Below are 21,237 nucleotides of genomic sequence, written 5' to 3'. Positions count from 1 at the left end.
TGACTTTCCAACATTTTATACCCGTATAGCATTAATGTCACTATAAATTTCTTTTTGTCATAAAATAAGAAAAAAAATATGTTTTAAAACAATGTCTTCCTATGATGAAAATTATAGTTTTCATTTGATTAACTGCTTTAGTTTCTCAAATATATAATCACAGATCCTCATTTAGAATTGCATAAAAAGTATTGTTGTCAATGTAACAACAGAATTGCCTTTAGACCAATAGAATTTGGCCAAAATAAACTTAAGTAAAAAATGGTGATCATTTAAAATTATATTTACAATAAATAGTTATATGCTGTAATTAAACCAAAGAAAATGAGATTTTGATCATGTTGAGAGCCCAATTTTGTTGACTTCAAGGTTAAGGGGATGTGGGGGGGACCCCTCTATATTCTTAATCAGTCTGGGATCCAAAAGGGACATTTGTAGAACGTTCAACAATAAAGATCATTTTTTAAAAAGATATCTCCTTTGCATTTTCAGTAAAGGTATAGAAGAATATGTAAGAAAAGGCTGATGACCAAAGGAATTCTTATTGGTAACTATTCCACTAACTTGAAATTTATGGTTATGAGAATTAAGTAGTCATATTTTTCCTACACTGGCGGAATAAGAGGCTCTTAGTGACTGACTAAGGCTGAAGGCTATTAAATCATAACCATGCAAATATCTATTTGATAGGACATTTGGGCGGTAATATATATGGTGCACTAAAAGTCCACTTGTCTTTGTCAGATTTCTTCCTTCTCGGAGAGTAATGCTACAGTGAGCAAAGACTTATGTCCAATTTCAGAAGTACTCATGTGGATAAGGTTTTCATTTTCATATTGGCTTTCGCTTTTTTCACAGCGTGTGATGCTAATTTGTTTCTGGATATGTTCTACAAAAACTGGAGGACCTTTCCAGAAGCCTTTGAAATTCTTATTGCCTTACTTGTTTCTGCTCACAGTGCTGACTTCTGTGTTGAAGAGTGTCCAAATTGGAACTTACTGGGATGATTAACAGCTGCTACAAAATCAATACTCTATAGAGAGAAAACAGAATTGGGCTAAGATGGTCTTACATGAGCACTATTCTGTGGCTGAATATCTTTCGATGTCAGCAAGCCAAATATAATTTATATTGGTGGGAGCATTTCCATGAATATAATCCATGGGATTTTCAGATTGGGCCTCAAAGATCTAGGGGGTGGAGAAGATAATTCATAGGTGTTAATTATGCATAGTTATGCATATTCTCAGTTGTAAGGATAACTGTTCCACTTGGTGAGAAATGGGTTTGCTTAAATCTTTCATTATTTTAACATTTTTTATGCTTGAAACACTAAATCATACTATTATTGTTACTGCAATCTGCCTCAAAAAGAGTTTTAAAAATTTTTCTCCACAAATTAAATTGAAAGCTAATATAGATGTTTGTGTGTTTGGTTTTTATACCCTAATGCCCAATTATAGAACACTAAGGTAGTTGCTGACATATGACCTAAAAATCCATTATATCTATTTTTATAGGACTACATACTCTTTACAATAACATGCTTTTACAATAACATGTTATAACAACTTTACAATAACGAGATAAATATGCTAACAGTTTAAAAGGAAATAAATTAATTCCCTGAATCACTACTTATTTGTACCTCTTCCAACTACATTCAAGAGAAGATGCATGTAGTAATGTTTTACCTCCTATATATTGGAATTCACATTTCTTTTTGGCACAGTGTTCATCGTTGTATCTACTATAATGTTTATCCCAGGAATTAGAGGATGCACTCAATAAGTATTTGTGGAATCAACTAATAAGCAACTCCTTTGTAGCTAAAATACTAATCAGCATGGGGGCACCAAATGACCATAGTAACTCAGTATTTTAGAATTTTTTACTAATATAACTACAGCATAAACCATAAGGAAAAGTTAAGAGACCTTAGTCAACAACACCATTTATAAACCCCAGGAAATGGCCCACAGAAGGAATATTTTGCTGAACCTGCTCAACTGAATCCTCCACTAGGAATATCTCTGGGTAGCAACAGTCCTCCCTCCCTGAAACTACATGCGATACACTTATGATAGTAATATGGCACATGTTGCTTCAATGAATATATCACAGGAAAGGAAAAAAAATAATGTTTATAGGGACTTAAATAATTTTTCCTAGTGTGTGAGCAGCTGCCATTAATTTGAACTACACCCTTTCATATTGAGTATGTAAACACTCATCCTTTCTGTGCTGTTAGAAAGAGTGAATGCTTTTGAACAGGGAGTTATCATGGAGTATGGAGTCTAGTATAGTCCCCAGATGTATGCGCTTCCTATCAGCATTTTATCCAGATATTGACTCTCCAGCTCAAAGCCACAAGGACTAAAACAGGACCAGGTAGGATCAGTATTGGAATGGATTAGGGAAATCACTGCTATCAACAAATCCAGAAATCTGGAAAATAATACTGAGGGCCTTGAGGCCTTTAGAATACAGAAAGTCTAATCCCCAAAGGGGAGATAGCTGAAGAGAATGTGGAGTTTGAAGAAGCAAATGGAAAAAACAACATGTGAAATAGAGGATATACTGTGGTCTTTAATAGGCAGTTCAGCACAGCTGAATTCATTATGCAAAATGTATCAAATAACGTAGGGGAAAAAAAGATTTCTCATCCAGCAGTGAAATAAAGACTCAATGCAACATGCATAGTCATTTCACAGTACAGTAGTCCCCCCTTACCCATGAGGGACATGTTCCAAGGCCCCCAGTGGATGCTTGAAGCCATGTAGAATACCAAACTCTACACCCACACACTGTTTTTTTCTATACATATATACATTTATGACTTCGTCACTGCCCTTTTACTTTGGGGCTATTGTTAAGTGAAATAAGGGTTACCTGGGCTCAAGCAATGCAGTGGCAGTCGGTCTGATAACTCAGGCATCCCACCTGGTAGGATGTCTATCTAATAGTTGGCCCTGCAGGTTGATTTAAGTTTTATTTTAGTTGATGCCATGTTTACCTTATATGTGATCATATCACATTCAAATAGTAATCATAGATCTTTTCAATATTTATACGGCTTATTAAACTTTTTTTTTAATTACCTCACTTTGTAAAAGTATTAACTGAAGTTGGTGACATAAAAATCCCTGTATTCTTCCTCATTTTATTTGGAATGTCTCTCATATGCCAGTATTATTCTGATATTAACTACTGATTTGTTTTTTAAATGGTGTACATATGTTTATTACATTTTAATCATAAAAACAGAAAACCTGGTTTTCATTTAAATTAAACAATTATGCTAACATTGCCCCATTTTGATGTTCTTGAAAGAAACTCTACTTGGTTAATAGGTTTTAGTACTTAAGTATATTATTTTAACTTATTTGCTAATTTTGTTGTTTGCAGCAGTTCATTTATATTCAAGTGCGTATTTTCTTTTTTGGGTTATGTTTATGAGGCATTCATATTGAGGTTTACTGGCGATGTAAAGTGAATGGGATTTTGCTTTTTAATTTATATTCTGGGATTTTTTTTTTTTGTAAATATAAGAATTACTTGTGCTGAGAAAGATAATTTGAAATGGCAACAGTTTTAGTAGTTCTTTTACTACAGTTTTATTTTTTCTCTTTTGTTATATGCTTAGAACAGTGGTTCTAAAACTATGAACCCAGAAAAGCAATATTGGTATCACCTGAGAGCTCTTTAGAACATTAAACAGCTGGATCCCGTCTCAGACGACGGAAATAGAAAGCCTGGGGATGAGAATCATGAATCTGCATCGTAACAAGCCCCCAGGTGATGGTGATACAGGCTTACGTTTGAGAACTGCTAGCTTAGATTGGCTACTCCTTTTTCTTGAACAAATTTTAGCTATATATTCAAACAAAAAAGATTCCATTTCATCTACAAGATAAAGCTTATTGGCATAAAGATGCAAGTGATATACATATTTAATCATTTAAATATTTTCCGTAGCTGTGGTTATATCTTCAAACTTATTGCCTGTGTATTTACTTCCATCAAAAATATTCTTGGAAAGTGATGTCAGCAAGATAATGAAATAGTTTTCAGCCATAATCCCCATCCAGACAACATGAATTCTGACAGCCCCTCACCCACGAGAGTACCTTTGTGGTAGTCGGAGTCCAGCAGAGAAGTCCCAACATATGGCTGGAGCAACAAAAAATATCCGAGCATAGATGCATTGAAGAGAGTAAGAGAGCACGTTCACTTTGCATGGGGCACCCCTTCCCCAAGGTGGCACAGCTCAGGGCCCAGAGAGACGCCCTCAGCCAGAGATTTCTGCAACCTGAGAGGGTGAGAGTATCCTGAGTGAGCCATCACGTTCCCAAACCTTGCAGGACTGGCCTAAGAGGCGGCTATTTCTAGCCTTGGCCAGAATGCTGCAGGTGGGGCTCATACAGCTCAATGGTTAGGAGAGACTGGGAGCTGGTTGGAGAGGCCAGGATTCTCAGCCCTACATGCCTGGAACTCTCTGAAGGGAAGCGCATTGTCCAGATCCCTCCACAGACCCATCAGGAGGCCCATCCACAAGCTGCTTGGCATGCCTCAACGAGGACCCTGCCTCCACTGACCCAAGGGGACCCCAGTGATTTGAGCACCTCACCCCACTCCCACAGCAGCGAAGGCTCCCGGTGCCTGCCCCATGCGTGTCCTCCTGAGTGGGCGAGCATGTGCAGCCAGCTGGCTCAACTCGGGGGGATTGTAGGGAGGCCCCCAAATTTAAGCATTTCAGGCACCGCCTTAGGCAAAACACACAGGAGACAATCAGCATCCAGCCAGGTTTTGCAGGATCTAGAGAAGGAATACAGATGATTCTTTTTATTTCATTGTTTTTTTGGATTTACTGATTGGGGTAGAGCAGTGGTTCTCAACCTTGGCTGCACATTAGAATCACCTGGGAATCTTTTTAAAATCCTGATTTCTGGACCTCATCCTCCGGAAATTCTGTTTCTTTGTTACTGGGGTGGGGCCACAACATTAGTAACAAAGAAACAGAATTTCCGGAGGATGAGGCCCAGAAATCAGGATTTTAAAAAGATTCCCAGGTGATTCTAATGTGCAGCCAAGGTTGAGAACCACTGGGGTAGAGGAATACAAGTTGCTGAGTAGAAGGTGGCCTTGCTGAGTAGAGACAAAGCTTGAAATCTCCGTCAGGTTTATTGCAATGGCTGTGACCTTGAGTGTTGAGCCTGTGTCCTCCTGAGGCACAGGCAACAATTTCAGAGAAATATGCTCTTCACACGTTACTTAGTGAAGGAGGCGCCAAGATAAATGAAATAGGACCCAAAATCTACCTTATTTCATTAGTTTTGTTCTACCTCAAAGCCATAAATATATTCTACTACATATTATTTTATTAGGTCCTAAACTTTGCATTTCAAATTTAGTACTTAAATATATCTAGTAATTGCCTATGTAATGTAGAGAGAGTTCTAACACCATTTTCTCCTCCTAAGAAGCTAGTTTTTAAACACTATCAGTGAGCAATTTGTCATTTCTCTAATGAGTTTTCTGCCACTCCTATACTGAGCTTCAATATGTGTCTCTCTACTTTTCCACTGACTTTTTCATTTATCCTTTCATAGTACCTTCTATAATAAAAGGGTAATATGCTAATTAGACTGGACATCTTCTGGATGTTATTCCGGACGTCTTTCCTGACTAAGCTGGGGCCCAAGGGAAGCCAGCCTGGGTCCCGGGTGCCTTTGGGCGGCCGGAGGAGGGAAGCAGCCTGAGTCCTGGGTGCCCGAGGGAAGCCGGTGCTGGTAGCTGGGGGAAGGAAGGCCTACTCTTGCAAGAATTTATGTGCATTGAGCCTCTAGTTCTATTATAATAATTCAATCTACTGGTAGCATGTCTTATTTGGTAAAACAATTCTTATTTTTCTTTATTAAAATCAATGTACCTATTTTGTCATATATCTTTTGGAATAAGTTTTTCATAAAATTAATATCTAATCTTGATTAATTATAGATTGCATGTATACATTAATTTGCATATTAAGCTAGCCCACCTTAAAATAAAGAGGCTCAATGTATTCTGATATTTTGTCTTTCTAGAAATTTTTAACATTTTCGATATGTAAGTCTTGTATATTCTTTATTAATTCCTATATACTTTTAACTTTTGTTGTTTTTTCAATTCATTGCTGATATAATGGAATAGCATTGAATATTTAAGCTGATATTACATTTCTCAACTTTGGTACACACCCATATTTAGTCCTCATATACTTTCAGTTGAGATATTACTTTTTTTATGTTTATGGGCTTTTTTTTTGTTTGTTTTTGGTTTTCACTCTTTATTGTTTAATTGCAATTCTCTGTGCAATATTTTTATAAAAATAATTTTGAAAAACATCTGATTAACTCTTTTCAATAATCCAGTTTTGAGTTTTACTAAGATTCTCATTTTATTGTTGTTATTGTTATTCTCTGCTATATTTCCTGTTTTATTTTTATTATAGCTTTGCTTTACACTTTGGGTTTTTCGCTGTTTCTCCTTGAGTTTTTCATTTAATTTTTCTCTTTATTGATGTCAGGGGATCTTAACCTCAGCACTTTTGACAATTTGAGCTGTAATATTCTGTCTTGTGTATTTTTGGGACTTTTCTTATGAACCGGAATTATATAGCAGCTCCCCTAGTTTCTATCCATTAATTGTCAGAAGCAATCCCCTCTCAGTCATGACAATCAAATGTGTCTCCAAATATTGCCAAATGTCTCTTGGGGTGGTGGAGAAATTATCCTATTTTGAGCACCACAACAGAAGTTCCTAAATTAACAAAGCCATATAACAAATTACTCAGTGAAGCTCACTTCATTTGGAGTGCAAGCAAAAAATATTCCATGGCCCAAAGAGTGATCTAGAACAGTAAAGACTTCGGTATCAAATGAACAAGAAGACCAGTGTCAGAGCTCAACTATGTTTGAAAAACTAATTAGGGCAAGCAACTAACCAGCCAACTAGCCAGAAATTCAGCAGGAGATCTTAGACTTAGAATGAGACAGCCCTAACGGGCCTTGATAAATTTCCACAAATCCCTGGCTGTCTGAAAGACCATATGCAGGGGTGGCTGCATGAATGTTCATGAAAGACCAAAGAGGGCCCTTGTTATTTACATTTATTTGGCTAAATGAGAGACGTTGTATATTAACAGAGGAGACAAAAGAAGGGCGAGGAGATATTAAAAGCTGAATCAAATTAATAAGTGCCTGGAGATTTTATGTGCTTCCCAATGAACACACAGATCCAATGGCAAAGGGATAAACACTCACTGGCTCTACGTTTTTCAATACAAACTCTGATTAATCATGCTGACACAGGAGTGATTTCTAGGAAGCCAGAATTAAAATAAGAACAAAAATTAAACAAGAATAACAACAACACACAAAACACTGAGGCATCCATATCCATACACCATAGGAAGAAAGTTGCTACATAATTAGTGCAGGCAAGTCACTAAATAAACTCAGGAACAACTCGAACCTCTATGGAAGGACCAGTTCCAGAGTTGCACAATATCTTATATAAAATAAAATCTCTCGTTTCCAGCAAAACCTGTCAGACATTCAGAGGAATAGCAGCATGACATGTACTTTGGAAAAAATAAAACAATGTCACTGACGTGGCCAAAATGTTATCAAATTCTCTAATAGTGTCCATATATTGGGCTTACCAGACAAAGACTTCAAAACAGCTATTATAAACATGTCATAAGAACTAAAGTAGCCGAAACCAGTTTGGCTCAGTGGATAGAGCGTCGGCCTGCGGACTGAGGGGTCCTAGGTTCGATTCCGGTCAAGGGCATGTACCTGGGTTGCGGGCACATCCCCAGTAGGGGGTGTGCAGGAGGCAGCTGATCGATGTTTCTCTCTCATCGATGTTTCTAACTCTCTATCTCTCTTCCTTCCTCTCTGTAAAAAATCAACAAAATATATTTAAAAAAAAAAAAAAGAACTAAAGTAAACTGCATTTAAAAAACAAAGGAAAACATCACAAAAATGACCTCAAATATAAAATATTTCCTGAAGATATAAAAATTATAAAAAGAGAATCAAATGGAATTTCTGGAGTTAAAAAGTACTGTAGCAAAAACAAAAAAATTCACTAAAAGGACTCAAAAGAATGGCATTATTCATAATATACAAAGACTGGAAACACTTTACATGTTCATCAACTGGTAAATGGATAAGCCATATGTGAAATACCCATACAGTGCGATACTGCCCAGCAACAAAAAGGAAAACAGTATTCATGCAGTTCATACTGGCAAACCTCAAAAATGTGACATGGAAGATGCCAGATGCAAAAGGCTATATTGTATAATTTCTTCTATATAACATATCCATGTAAGGCAAATCTTAGAGGCAGAAGGAATATTTATTGCTTGGAGCTGGGGAAAGGAACCAGAATTGACTGCAAATAAGCATATAAATTCTTGTTTTAATGATAAAAATGCTCTGAAAACTGATAGACTTATTAAAATAATTAAACGGTTTACTTAAAGTGAGTAAACCTTATTACTTTCAATAAGTTAAAAATTTTTATATTGGTATCAAATATAAAGCTGTTAAAATATTTTTATATCAAATATAAGTAGGAGGACTTTTATGGATCAAGATGCATTACATTTTTTCTCACGAGTATGAAGAATCATTTATAATATTAGTAATGCTTGCATATTTAGCCTTTATTAATCATCATTTGAGGCTTTTAGATACATAATCATTATTTATAACTAGTTGAGATGAAAAAAACATTATGATGCAGATAAATGAACGATACACAGAATATAAATATTTGCTAAAGCCCTGGGTGGTGTTGCTCAGTGGTTAAGTGTCATCCTATGAACCAGGAGGTCTCGGTTCAATTCCTGGTCAGTTCACATACCCAGATTACTGGCTGGATCCCCAATAGGGGATTTTCTCTCATCTTTGATGTTTCTATCTCTCCCTCTCCCTTCTTCTCTGAAATCTATAAAAATATTAAATATATATTTAATATATATTTGCTAAAGAACTCTTACCCAAATGACTTTACTCTTAATTCCATAGACTCAACCAATGCTTTGTATAGTCTACTAGTCGAGTGTGTATGTGTGTGCATGTGCTCATGCACATGCCTATGTCATAAGATAATATTGCATAACATATTAAATGAAATGGAATGCTGTAGACAATATACATTTTAGAATTCATAATTATTTGAAATCACTGTTGCATTCCTTAAGAATTAAAATTTTGCCAAAACCGGTTTGGCTCAGTGGATAGAGCAACGGCCTGCGGACTGAAAGGTCCCAGGTTCGATTCCGGTCAAGGGCATGTACCTGGGTTGCAGGCACATCCCCAGTGGGAAATGTGCAGGAGGCAGCTGATCGATGTTTCTCTCTCATCGATGTTTCTAACTCTCTATCTCTCTCCCTTCCTCTCTGTAAAAAATCAATAAAATATATTTAAAAAAAAAGAATTAAAATTTTAATAACTCAAATGCCAAATGATATTTTACTTTCAGTCTAAGGTTTTCAAGTAATTAAATAAAAAGTTAATCTCTTAACTTATTTCACACTTGACAATAGAGAAACATTTTTTTTTTTAGATTTCAGACCTAACCATAAATGAAACATAATGTCTTTAGTAGGTTATGGCATTATAATGCAGACCTGAAAATAAGATGCAACATGATGAATTGTTTTCATATTTTCACTAAATATATTCTAAAACAGAACTAAAACTTATATCTAAACCCTTATCATAAACCACTCTAACCTACAGTTTGCTAACACAAATGGTCAAACCAATTACAAAATAATAGTTTCTTTCCTTTAGCACATGAAACATTTATCTATTGCTATACTCTAACTTTAAATAAATTCATAATCTTTATTATTGCCCATTAGAAGAGGTGTTTTGCTGACACTAAGATGAAATAAATTCTTTATAATCAGTAAAACCTTCATAATGTAAGCTTTACATACAGTGATTATCCAGGATTGGTAAAAAAATAGCATTTAGTGGAAAACTTACCACGCCAATGGAAAAGTAGTTATTGATGATACTGTAAGGCACTGGGTCTCCTTTTTCATCTTTGTCATTAGGTATGACCTCGAACATCCACCTGTCTAACAAGATTTCTGTGCTGTTTTCAATGTCCTTTAGGATTTTCATCAGATTTTCACCTTCATAACCTATTTGAAAACATTATATTGAGAAAAAAATTCAAAAGCTGTATTTATGCGTTTGAGTGTGTATCGTTCATAGGCTAAATACAATTCTTCTCAAATTTTGCTGTAAATCAGAGTTACTTCGGAAGTTTGTTTAAAAAGAAAATCATCTGCCTATGTCCCACCCTCAGAGATTTCTATTCAGCATATTTGGGGTGAGGATAGGTCACTATATTTTTAACAAGATCCCCATGGGTTTCTGATTCCTGCTGTCTTAGTAGAGACTTTTCAAACATCTCTGAGTTTAAGATGCTAAACTTAGTATTCAATTCTTGCTGCTTTAGCAAAATCTGGTTTACTTTGGTATCATCAGTTAATTATAGCCTATTAATGACACTTGAAAACATTTTAAGACTTCACCTTGAAATATTCTCCCGTTATTCACACTGTTCCACATATATTATTTCACTTACAGTTCCAGAAATATGTCAAGTGGCTTCCTATCTCTCTGGTCCTTTGAACTTGATGTTCCTTTGCCTAAAAGGTCCATTCCCAGGTCTATATGGTTCTGTCATTATCCCTCCATTACAATTCTCCCTATGTCATCTTGTCATTGCAGGGATGAGTCCTTTCATTATGTTGGTTATCTGTTTACATATGACATGATGTGCCACTAGACTTTAAGACCCTTTTGAATACAGCCTTTATTTTCTATTCTTGATCCTGTATCCCAGTACAGAACCCACTGCCTGCTGTAAAGTGGGTTTCAAAATATATGTTCCTTCCTGGACTAGTCATTCATTAGCCTTTAGATGTTTTTCTTAGTTTGTCCTTTTAGCACACAACTCAGAAATAAAAATCTGTATATTACTTTAGAGTTAATTCATGCCTATCTTGTTTCTTACATTAGAAACCCCTACACCACAGAGGTCAGGAAGTCTGCATGCCCACTGAAGTCTATAAATAGTATCACATTAAAGCCCAACACTTACAGTCTAACTCTTGGTCCACTATTTGTTTTTCTACTCCAGACTATTGTTCAAAATCATATACTACATATCTGACAGCAATTATATTTGGTAAAATCACATGGCAGTTGTCATGCAATAAAGAAATGCTGGCTATGGAAGGGGCAGTACAGAACATAATATGTTCTGTACTATATTTCTATTTTACTAAGATTGTCATTGTTGTTAAGGCTGTTTTACCTCCTCCCCATCGCAGGCATCTTGCTAGATCATTACCGGTCCCGAGGGGCAGAATGGCAACTGGAGGATGCTTGGCTACATTAGCTTTTTCTGTGGAATGGAAAAAGTAAAACAAATTAAAATTTTGATCACAGATAGAACAACAGTAAAAAAGATAGGTTGGCATGAAATGAAAGCATTTCACTAGGTACTATAAGCAGAGAAAGTTATGTTTTATAGACTTATACAGTTATAAATTATGATTAATCTCTATGAATTTGTAGCAATTTATAAAACACACACAAAAAAACATTATTCACAAAGTGACAGGAATTTTCAAGTCTAATGCATGAAGAAAGCTTTGTAAATATCCTAATCCAGTTAAAAACTGTGGTTTAAGTTGAGTTTAACTCCATTGAAATAAGTTAGATAAAAACAAATGCCATATGATTTCACTTAAATATGGAATATAAAGAACAAAATAAATAAACAAATTAAACAGAAACAGATTCATAGATACAGAGAGCAAACTGATAGTTGCCAAATAGGAGGAGATTGGGGGACTAGGTGGAAAAGGTTAAGTGATTAAAAAGTACAAATTGGTAGTTATAAATAAACTCGGGAATGTAAAATACAGCTTAGGAAACATAGTCAATAATATTGTAATATATATGTATTGTGCCAGGAGGGTACTAGACTTACTAGGGTGATCACTTCATAAATTATATGAATGTGTAACCACTATGCTGTACACCTAAAACAAATGTGAAATAGTATTGAAAGTTAACTATAATTGAAAAATGTAATAAAATATTTCAATTTTTTAAAAAAATTCTCAGGTATGCATATATAGTGTAGGAATATACATACAGGGTGCCACCAGCGTAGAGGGATAGGGTCCTATATAAAGTCCTTTTGCAACATCAATTCAAGGTACATTTTACTTTAAGGAATAAAATATTTTGAAAACAGTTGAATTAAAAAGCTAGTAAAGTGCCAATAATGCCCATGTGGTGCCCACCCACGGGGCTGCTTTGTGGCAGAGTAAATAACATAGGCGCTTCATAAACCTGGAGATCTCTGCCAGTGAGAGTCCACATGTATTGTCTGAGTCATCATACGCTTTGAATGAATCTCACAATCACATATTACTTTACTTTTTCTCTCTTCTCAGCCACTCAAAGTCAGCACACAGTGTGTAAGAATAGGGAGGAAATAGATTATTTAGAGATGCACCACAGTTTATAAAGCTTAGATTTTGAGGGTTAAAACAAACCAATAATATCCTACTCTTTTCACTCTACAATTCTTACAAGTTCTCAACAACTATTCGAGCATCTCTTTAATTTTTACAATTACTGAATCCTGGCTTTCTCCATAAATACTAGTGTTAATACTAGTTTCTGCTTTTTTAAAACTGTTACTAGATTAAAGTTGTTAGATGCTTACCAAATGTATACTGACAACTTGTATTAATTTTTAATTTAAGTATTTCCACATGTATAAAAAGGTAGAATAGTCTCACCTGCACTGATTTATAAAAGTTTGCTTCGATTCATACATATAGTTACATTCATTTGAATCAATTCTTTTCTTTTTGTGAAAGGACCTATCTACACTAATAAAAGAAAAGATGCTAATTGACTATACTTCACTATGCCCTAAGCCACGCCCACCAGCCAATCAGAGTGACTATATGCAAATTAATGCAACCACGATGACGGCTGGCAGCCATGGAGCTGCAGCAAGCAGGAGGCTTGGTTGCCCGGGTGATGGAGGAAGCCAAGCTTCCCACCTGCCCACAGCCAGCTGTGGCTTCTGCTCATGGCAGCCAAGTTTCAATTATAAAAGATAAATAAATCCCAGATACCTGCTTCCAGCCAGCCTCCACTGGGAGCTTGGGTGTCTGGGGGTTGTGGCCAGCCTGCAAACAGCCATCAGCCCCTCACCCAGGCTGGCCACACCCTCATGGGGTGAGGGTCCCTGCTGTGGGGCTTAGCCAGCCTGAAAACGGCCCTCAGCCCCTCACCCAGACTGGTGAAGCACCCCAGCAGGAACCCCCTCACCCCGAAGGGGCTGTGGCCAGCCTGAAAACAGCCATCAGACCCTCACCCAGGCTGCCCAGGCACCCCAGGGGGAACCCCTAACCTGAAGGGGCTGTGGCCAGCCTGCAAACAGCCATCAGCGCCTCACCCAGGCTGGCCAGGCACTCCTATATAATAAAAGGGTAATATGCAAATTGACCCTAACAGCAGAACAACTGGGAATGACTGGTCACTATGACACACACTGACCACCAGGGGGCAGATGCTCAATGCAGGAGCTGCTCCCTGGTGGTCAGTGTGCTCCCACAGGGGGAGCTCTGCTCAGCCACAAGCCAGGCTGATGGCTGCCAGTACAGCGGTGGTGGTGGGAGCCTCTCTCGCCTCCTCAGCAGCGCTAAGGATGTCCGACTACAGCTTAGGCCTGCTCCCTGCTGGCAAGTGGACATCCCCCAAGGGTTCCCGGGCTGCCAGAGGGATGTCTGACTGCCAGCTTAGGCCCAATCCCTCAGGGAGCGGGCCTAAGCCACCAGGTGTTCATCCCCTGAGGGGTCCCAGACTAGGAGAGGGCACAGGTGGGGCTGAGGGAATCCCCCCCCCTGAGTGCACAAATTTTTGTTCACCAGGCCTCTAGTTTTTAATAAAAGAATTGGTCATGCAGTAACTAAAATGCAAAATATGAAGTGAATATTTGTATTAAATTTATCTTCCCATAAAGACCAGTTCATGATCTATTTTACTGAGCAGTAATCAGTTCTGACAGCTGACTGTCTATCCAAAATACATATTTTTTCTGAATATAGCAAGCTTTTCTCAATCATGTATCTCATTTGTTTGCTTATGAAAATCAAGCTTTTTAAATTTGAAGAGGGATGCAATCTATAATAATAAAAGCGTAATATGCTAATTAGACCAAAAGTCCTTCCAGAAGTCTTTCCTTCCAGACAAAGCTGCAGCGTGGGGGGGCTGAGGCAAAGGCGGCAGAGGCCCCAGGATACAGAGGCAGCAGGCGGGGGCCGGGGCCAACGCCCTTGCATGAATTTTGTGCCTTGGGCCTCTAGAATAAAATGTTTGAAGTGTGGGTTCTATCCCAGTTCTGTCAGTTCACAGTTAAAAGACTTTGCTCAATGTTTTAACTTTATTGCTTATTAGATAGTACATGATAAATAAAAAGTAGCTATTTTTTAGATAATAACTAGTGGCCTGGTGCATGGATTTGTGCACATTGAAAAAAATTAATTAGAAGAAATATTTTAATATCGCTATTCATCATTTCTCTATAATAGAAGTGTCAGAGATGAAAGAAAATTAGTAAAATGTATATGAAAATAATATATAAATTGATTAATAAATAAACAATAGAAACATAATATAAGAACAACAGATATTATATAAAAACAACAAAAAGATGATATAAAAACAACATTGACAAAAACAAAGACTGATAAATTGATTAAACTTATTCTAATATTGCTCTGTACACCACATTAAGAGTAAAAACACTTTCAGAGTGCTTGGCTAATTTCCCTTGTGATAAAGTATTTACAACTTTAACTTTAACGTCATACCCTCTTTGAACTCAAGAGAAAGCAACAAATAATTGACCATGTCCGAAAATGGGTTCAGGTAGGAGTATGCCTACTCTGTCTAGAGTTTTTCCTGGTGATTTATTAATAGTCATCGCAAATGCTGACATCATGGGAAACTGTCTTCACATTAATTTAAATGGGAGGCATAAAAACAACCAAATTCACGATCAACAATGACAGATGGAAACATACGCGTGCAATTGGCTCCAGCGAGTTTCATATGTATCATGCATGCGCTAGTCTACATTTATTTTTAAATTGCCAGTGTGCGTCATATATACCAGCTGGTCAGTCAGTCAGGCAGTTGGACAGACATATGATCAGTCACTTAGCCTTTTATTTAGATAGACTAGGGGCTCAGTGCACAAATTTGTGCACCTTGAAAGAAACTGTGGGCTGCAAGGCTGTGTTGGGCACAGGGGTGGGTCTGGGCCCATGCTCCACGCCTCTTCCTGCCCCTCCCACTATGGCCCCTGGCCCCCTGTCTGCTGGCAGCCCCACTCCGCCGCTGCCACTCCCACATGCTGACAGCACCGGCCCTGCTCGCACCCGCTGATGGTGCAGAGCAATTGGGGCCTGATGACATGGAGCGATTGGGGCCGGTGCCAGCAGTGGGTGCGAGCGGGTTCGGCACTGTCAGCAGGTGTGAGCGGCAGCCACTGGCTCCAAGTGATTGGTACTGGTGCTGGGCACCGGCAGTGGGTGCAAGCGCTGGCTCCAGCGCCAGCAGTACATGTAAGCAAGGCCATCACCAGCAGCTGTTGCAAGAGGCAGCTGCCAGCTCCGATCGCCCCTCAGGAGTAGGGGGAGGTGGAGAAACCCTGAGGGGCGATCGGGGCTGGCAGCTGCCACTTGCACCTGCTGATGGCACCAAACGATCGGGGCCAGTGCTGGGCACTGGCAGTGGGTGCAAGCAAGGCCAGTGCTGGCAGCAGGTGCAAGCACTGGGTGAGACCAAACCATGGGAGCAAAGAATTTTCATTAACTACCAGAGGCTGGCCCCAATGACAGCAACCGGCGATCCGCCTTGGTCTGGCGCCCCCACTCACCTGCTTCACCATCCCACCATGACTGACACCTGCCATGTTCTGCGCGTGTCCCCTGGTGGTCAGCTTACGTCATAGTGACCAGTTGTTTGGTTGTTCTGCCATTCAGTTTATTTGCATATTAGGGTTTTATATATAGAGATGATGGATGATGAATGTGTACAGAGGGTAAGGTTTGAGTTTTCATGTTTATACCAAATGAGTACATCTATTTGACATAGACTTGATAACAAATGCTAAAATCTTCTTTGGCTCCCTCTCTAGGACAAAGGAACAAATGGAGCCTCATTTAAAAAATAACTCTGAAGGTTTAGTCAATTCCATGAGAAATGGATTAGAAAGGGAGTATTTCCATATACTTGTAAGTTATTCTTTCAATTAAAATTTTATAATATAGTATAATAAATTAAACCAGTAAATAGTATGCAATTATATCTCTGCAGCATCCAACATATCAATGCATTGATAAAATAAATCAATAAAATACACAGAACTTAAGGTTACCACTCTCACCCCAGCCACATTAAATATGGGTCTTCATTACCTATGCAGTCCAAAATCCACCCCACGGTTCCATCTCCGCCGCAGGCTAACACTCTGAAGTCAGAAACATCACGGAAAAAGTTCAACCTGAAAAATAAGCATGTCATTGCACATGATTGATATTTGAAAACTAGGACTTTTGTGTCCTTAGAATTTCATCTAATAAAAGTATTTTTATTTTTTGAAAACTAAAATCTCAATTATTTTATTGAAAAATATTAAATTATTATCTAGAATACAATTCTAAAAGTATTAACAGATCTTAATTTAAATATAATTTAATTACATATACTAGATCTATAATATATATTCTTTTCAAATTTACTCTAAAGTTTAAAAAATTAGAAATGACAATTTTTATTAAGATACCTCCCAGATGTGATCTGCAGTTTACATAATCCAAAATAACATATACTACAGTATTTCATGTCATAATATTTATTAACCAAAAATTCTCTTGAATAATTACATAAATGTGACTAATTTGTCAGTGAATATGTCTCTGAGAAGATCCTGTCTTCTCCATTACTGGGAGAAACTGAGCAGGCTGCTTTTGAGGTTCTAGCCAACTATTCCAGTGTTTCCTTCTGACTTACAATCTGCAAATAGGAGGCAAGTTTCTTCTTTTCTTTTTTTCATTTTTTTACAGATGCCTCCCATTCCACCCGCCCCAACTTTTGCCACCCTCCCTCCTGCCCCTGTGTAAGCATTCACCACATTATTGTCTGTGTCTTTGGGCTATGCATATATGAATGCATATATATTCTTTGGATGATCTTAACCTGGCCTACCATGTTTGGTTTCCAGAAACACTCTACCCTAATTGCTGGGTCAGCTGTAATAAATGCCACTGCTTCTGCTGCTACTGCATGAAGCATGCCATTAACGCAACCTGCTTTTGGGGAGTTAACTAGGGCAAGTAATGCAGCCAGTTATTTAATCATATATTCCATTTTCTTGCAATAAGAGAATTGAAACAGGACATAAATATTTGGAATGTGTCTCTGTACTTCCCTTGTCCCAGAGATAACCACTGGTTAGAATAGAATAGAATAGAATAGAATAGAATAGAATAGAATAGAATAGAATAGAATAGAATAGAATAGAATAGAATAGAATAGAATAGAATAGAATGGAATATTTATGTGTATTTATTTACATATAAATGCACATATAAATCATATTATATGCATATTTTAACATGAATGGGATTATGCTATGTCTTGTTAATTTATTTGTGTGCATTTTTTTTTACTTAAAAAATTCCAAACATCTTTCTGTGTCAGTACACAGTGTTGCCTCATGATTAATAGTAAGAGAATATATTATGTAGGTAGTACATTCCGTGACTTAAATCATCTTTCTTTATGTACTTTAAAACTGCCTCTTTCTACTGTTTCACTATTACAAAAAAAGTAAGTATTGTAGCTAACATTTTAAGCACATTTATGTGAAAATGTGAATGTTTTGAAGGCTATTCTTCTAGAAAGGGAAAGTTCATATGAACCTCTAAATGGCTCCCATTATAGATGTAAGTGTCCATTTATTGTAACTCAGAAACATGACATATAAACAAGTTTGTGACATTTCTGTAATAACAGCAGAAGAGAAGATCATTCTAATGACTGTAAAATCACACATCCCTTTTTACTGATGGGTTGAGTATATTTTTGTAGGTTTAATAGATGTGACTTATTCAGTGAACTTCATCTTCAAAGTCTTGTGCCTTTTCCATTGAGTTCTCATTCATTATCCTATAAACTATTTACACTTAAATTAGCATCAATAAAAACATTTTTTACAGTAATACAAATAATGCATTAAAAGAAATGTATAAAAATTAAATATTTGATAAGAACCATGAATATTTAGGACATAAAATTTTCATGTATTTCCTTATTTATTATACTGTAAACATTAACCTTTTGTTAGATATGTTGCAGTATTTTCTTCCAGTCTATTACCAATTGGGTTTCTTGTATCACATAATATGTATTATGTGTAATATAAACACCTATATTATGTATAATATAAATACCTATATTATAATATAAACAGCAATTGCCCACCCCAAAGGTGGAACATTTTGGTAATTTACATATAGCTCTATGCTCATTTCCTATAGCACCCCACCTTCTCATTCACAAATATGAGCACTGTTCATAAGTATGGCTTATCATGTGCATGCCGTAAACAACATATTGTTTGCATTTTGATTTATCTACTAAGCATTGTTAATAAAATTTATTTAGGTGGAAGATCTCTCCATATGCAGTTCAAGTTATTTGATTTCTACTGCTAAATGCAGTTTCTGTGAATATGCTTTTTTAAAAGTGGTTAGTTTTATGTTCTTATAAAAAACTGCATTATTGGACATGCCTTCTACTGGTCATGGGCAGTGGCTACTTTCAAATAAAATTAACATATATGCAACTTTTGTTTCCAAAAGAAGTTGTACCAGTGCATATGTTCATTAGCAAATAAAGATTAGACAGAGCCTATATTCTCTAACAGTTATATTACTAGAGGCCCAGTGCACAAAATTTGTGTATGGGGTGGGGGAGAGGCCATCAGCCCAGCCTGCACCCTCTCGCAAACTGGGACCCCTTGGGGGATGTCCAATGGCCAGTTTAGACCACTGGCTCCTAACCACTCTCCTGACTGCCTACCTGATCCCCCCTAACCACTCTGCCTGCCTGCCTGATCATTCCTAACCACCTCACCTCTGCCTGCCTGCCTGCCTGCCTGCCTGATCATTCCTAACCACCTCACCTCTGCCTGCCTGCCTGCCTGATCACCCCTAACCCCTCTGCCTGCCTGATGCCTCTAACTGCTCCCCTGAGGCCTGAACGCTCCTAACTGCTCTCCCCTGCTGGCCCGATTGCCCCTACCTGCTCTCCCCTGTCAGCCTGATTGCTTGTAACTGCCTCTGCCTGCCTGCCTGCCTGATGATCCTAACTGCTCTCCCTTGCTGGCCTGATCACCCCTAACACCTCTGCCTTGGCCCCCACCACCGTGGCTTTGTCCAGAAGGACGTCCAGAAGGAAATGAGGTCTATCTGTTCTAATTAGCATATTACCCTTTTATTAGTATAGATAGTATTCCATAGTATATATGTAGCACAGCTTTTTAATCCATTCATTTGCTGAATGGCTATCAACAAATCAACAAACAAGTGTTGGTGAGAATGTGGAGAAAAGGGAATGCAAACTAGTGTAGCCTCTGTGGAAAACAGTTTAGAGGTTCCTCAAAAAATTAAAAATAGAACTAAAATTTGACCTAGTGATCCCATTTCTAGGAATATATCCCAAGAAACCAAAAACACCCATCAGAAAGAATATATATACCCCTATGTTTATAGCAGCACAATTTACAATAGCTAAAATTTGGAAACAGCCTAAGTGTCAATGATGGTATTTTAAAATTAATTTTAATGTTTTCGTTGCTGGTGTATACAAATATATTTAACTTTTATATTTTTTTAATCTTTTTTTAATCTTTATTTAATCTTTTAAACAGACACATTACTGTTTTGTATATTGCCTGTACTTTGTTTATAAATTCATTTGGATTTCTATGTAAACAACGGTTTCATATGCTAATAACAATGGTCCTATTAGTGATCTCTAATTGTTATAATTTTTATTTCTATCCTTGTATTGTGTTGTCTGGAGCACTGATATATTATTGAATTGGTGTATTCATAGGTAACCACCATATCTAGTTCCTGAATTTAACTGGGATACTTTCAGGATTTCCCTGTTCAGGGTGATATTTGCTGTAGGGATTTTCTTTTTCATCTCTGAATGACTCATTTTATAAGGTTAATAAAGCTTTCTTCTATTCTTGCTTTGGAACTTTTATTATGAATTACTGTGGATTTTTTCTGCATATTTTGAGATGGATGATCCCATTTAATCAGTAAAATTATATATTTCTGCATTCTCATTATTCTTTCATGTACTAAATTGGGTATTGTTTATTAATAATTTTATAGGGAATTGGAGCTGGTTTTGATAATTTGCTTAGAAGTTTTGCATCTAATTTTATGAATACAATAGACCATTTTTATTCTTGATACCATCTCTAATTTTTATCACAATTATATCTCATGAACTAAATTGCAGCGTATGCCTTCATTTTCTACTTTTGGAAGCATTTTTAGAATTTTGAAAGTTCCATAAAATAAGTAGCACTTGTATATAGACTATTCTGGTGAGTCTTTGATTTCATTTTTTATTTTTATTTTTTAAATATAAAGATCTTAATTGTATAATGTCTATAACAATTATTGACCAAAATTGTGTTTCTAATTTTCCTAAATCATTTTTGCAAGTTAAATTTCAGTATGAATTTATCAGTCTCCTTTAATAATTACTGAAAAAAAATCATATTTTCTAATTCTTCCTAAACCAGTCATATTTCTGCATCACTTTGTCTATCTCCTAAGTTTTCAAATATTTTGTCATTGAAGCCTACAAAAGCTTTCAAAATATGCCAGTGACTGAGAAGTTTACCATAGAGCTCATTGTTTCTGGTGAAAGCCTAACTGTCCATTTGACTCACCATTGTTCTTCTATTCCATGATGATGTGTCATCTCTTATTCATTCTTGTTTTCTTTAAAAATTGTCATCATTGGT

General features: G+C 36.9%; 1 protein-coding gene across 3 annotated transcripts in view; it reads right to left on the bottom strand.

Moving 5' to 3' along the window:
• Positions 1-21,237, bottom strand: part of DGKB (diacylglycerol kinase beta) — a 527,879-nt gene that overhangs the window by 288,693 nt on the left and 217,949 nt on the right. For all 3 annotated transcript variants that reach the window (XM_036328013.1, XM_036328012.1, XM_036328014.1), the window contains 3 exons: positions 16,598-16,683; positions 11,398-11,487; positions 10,053-10,213 (listed from right to left, as the gene is read on the bottom strand). In XM_036328013.1, coding sequence (XP_036183906.1) covers positions 10,053-10,213; positions 11,398-11,487; positions 16,598-16,683 — 337 coding nt within the window. The remainder of the gene's footprint in view (positions 1-10,052; positions 10,214-11,397; positions 11,488-16,597; positions 16,684-21,237) is intronic.

Source organism: Myotis myotis, unplaced genomic scaffold (assembly GCF_014108235.1).
Source record: "Myotis myotis isolate mMyoMyo1 unplaced genomic scaffold, mMyoMyo1.p scaffold_m19_p_11, whole genome shotgun sequence".
Classification (NCBI taxonomy): Eukaryota; Metazoa; Chordata; class Mammalia; order Chiroptera; family Vespertilionidae; genus Myotis; species Myotis myotis.
Note: the sequence above shows the minus strand (reverse complement) of the source record. Positions and strands in the feature narration are given on the sequence as shown.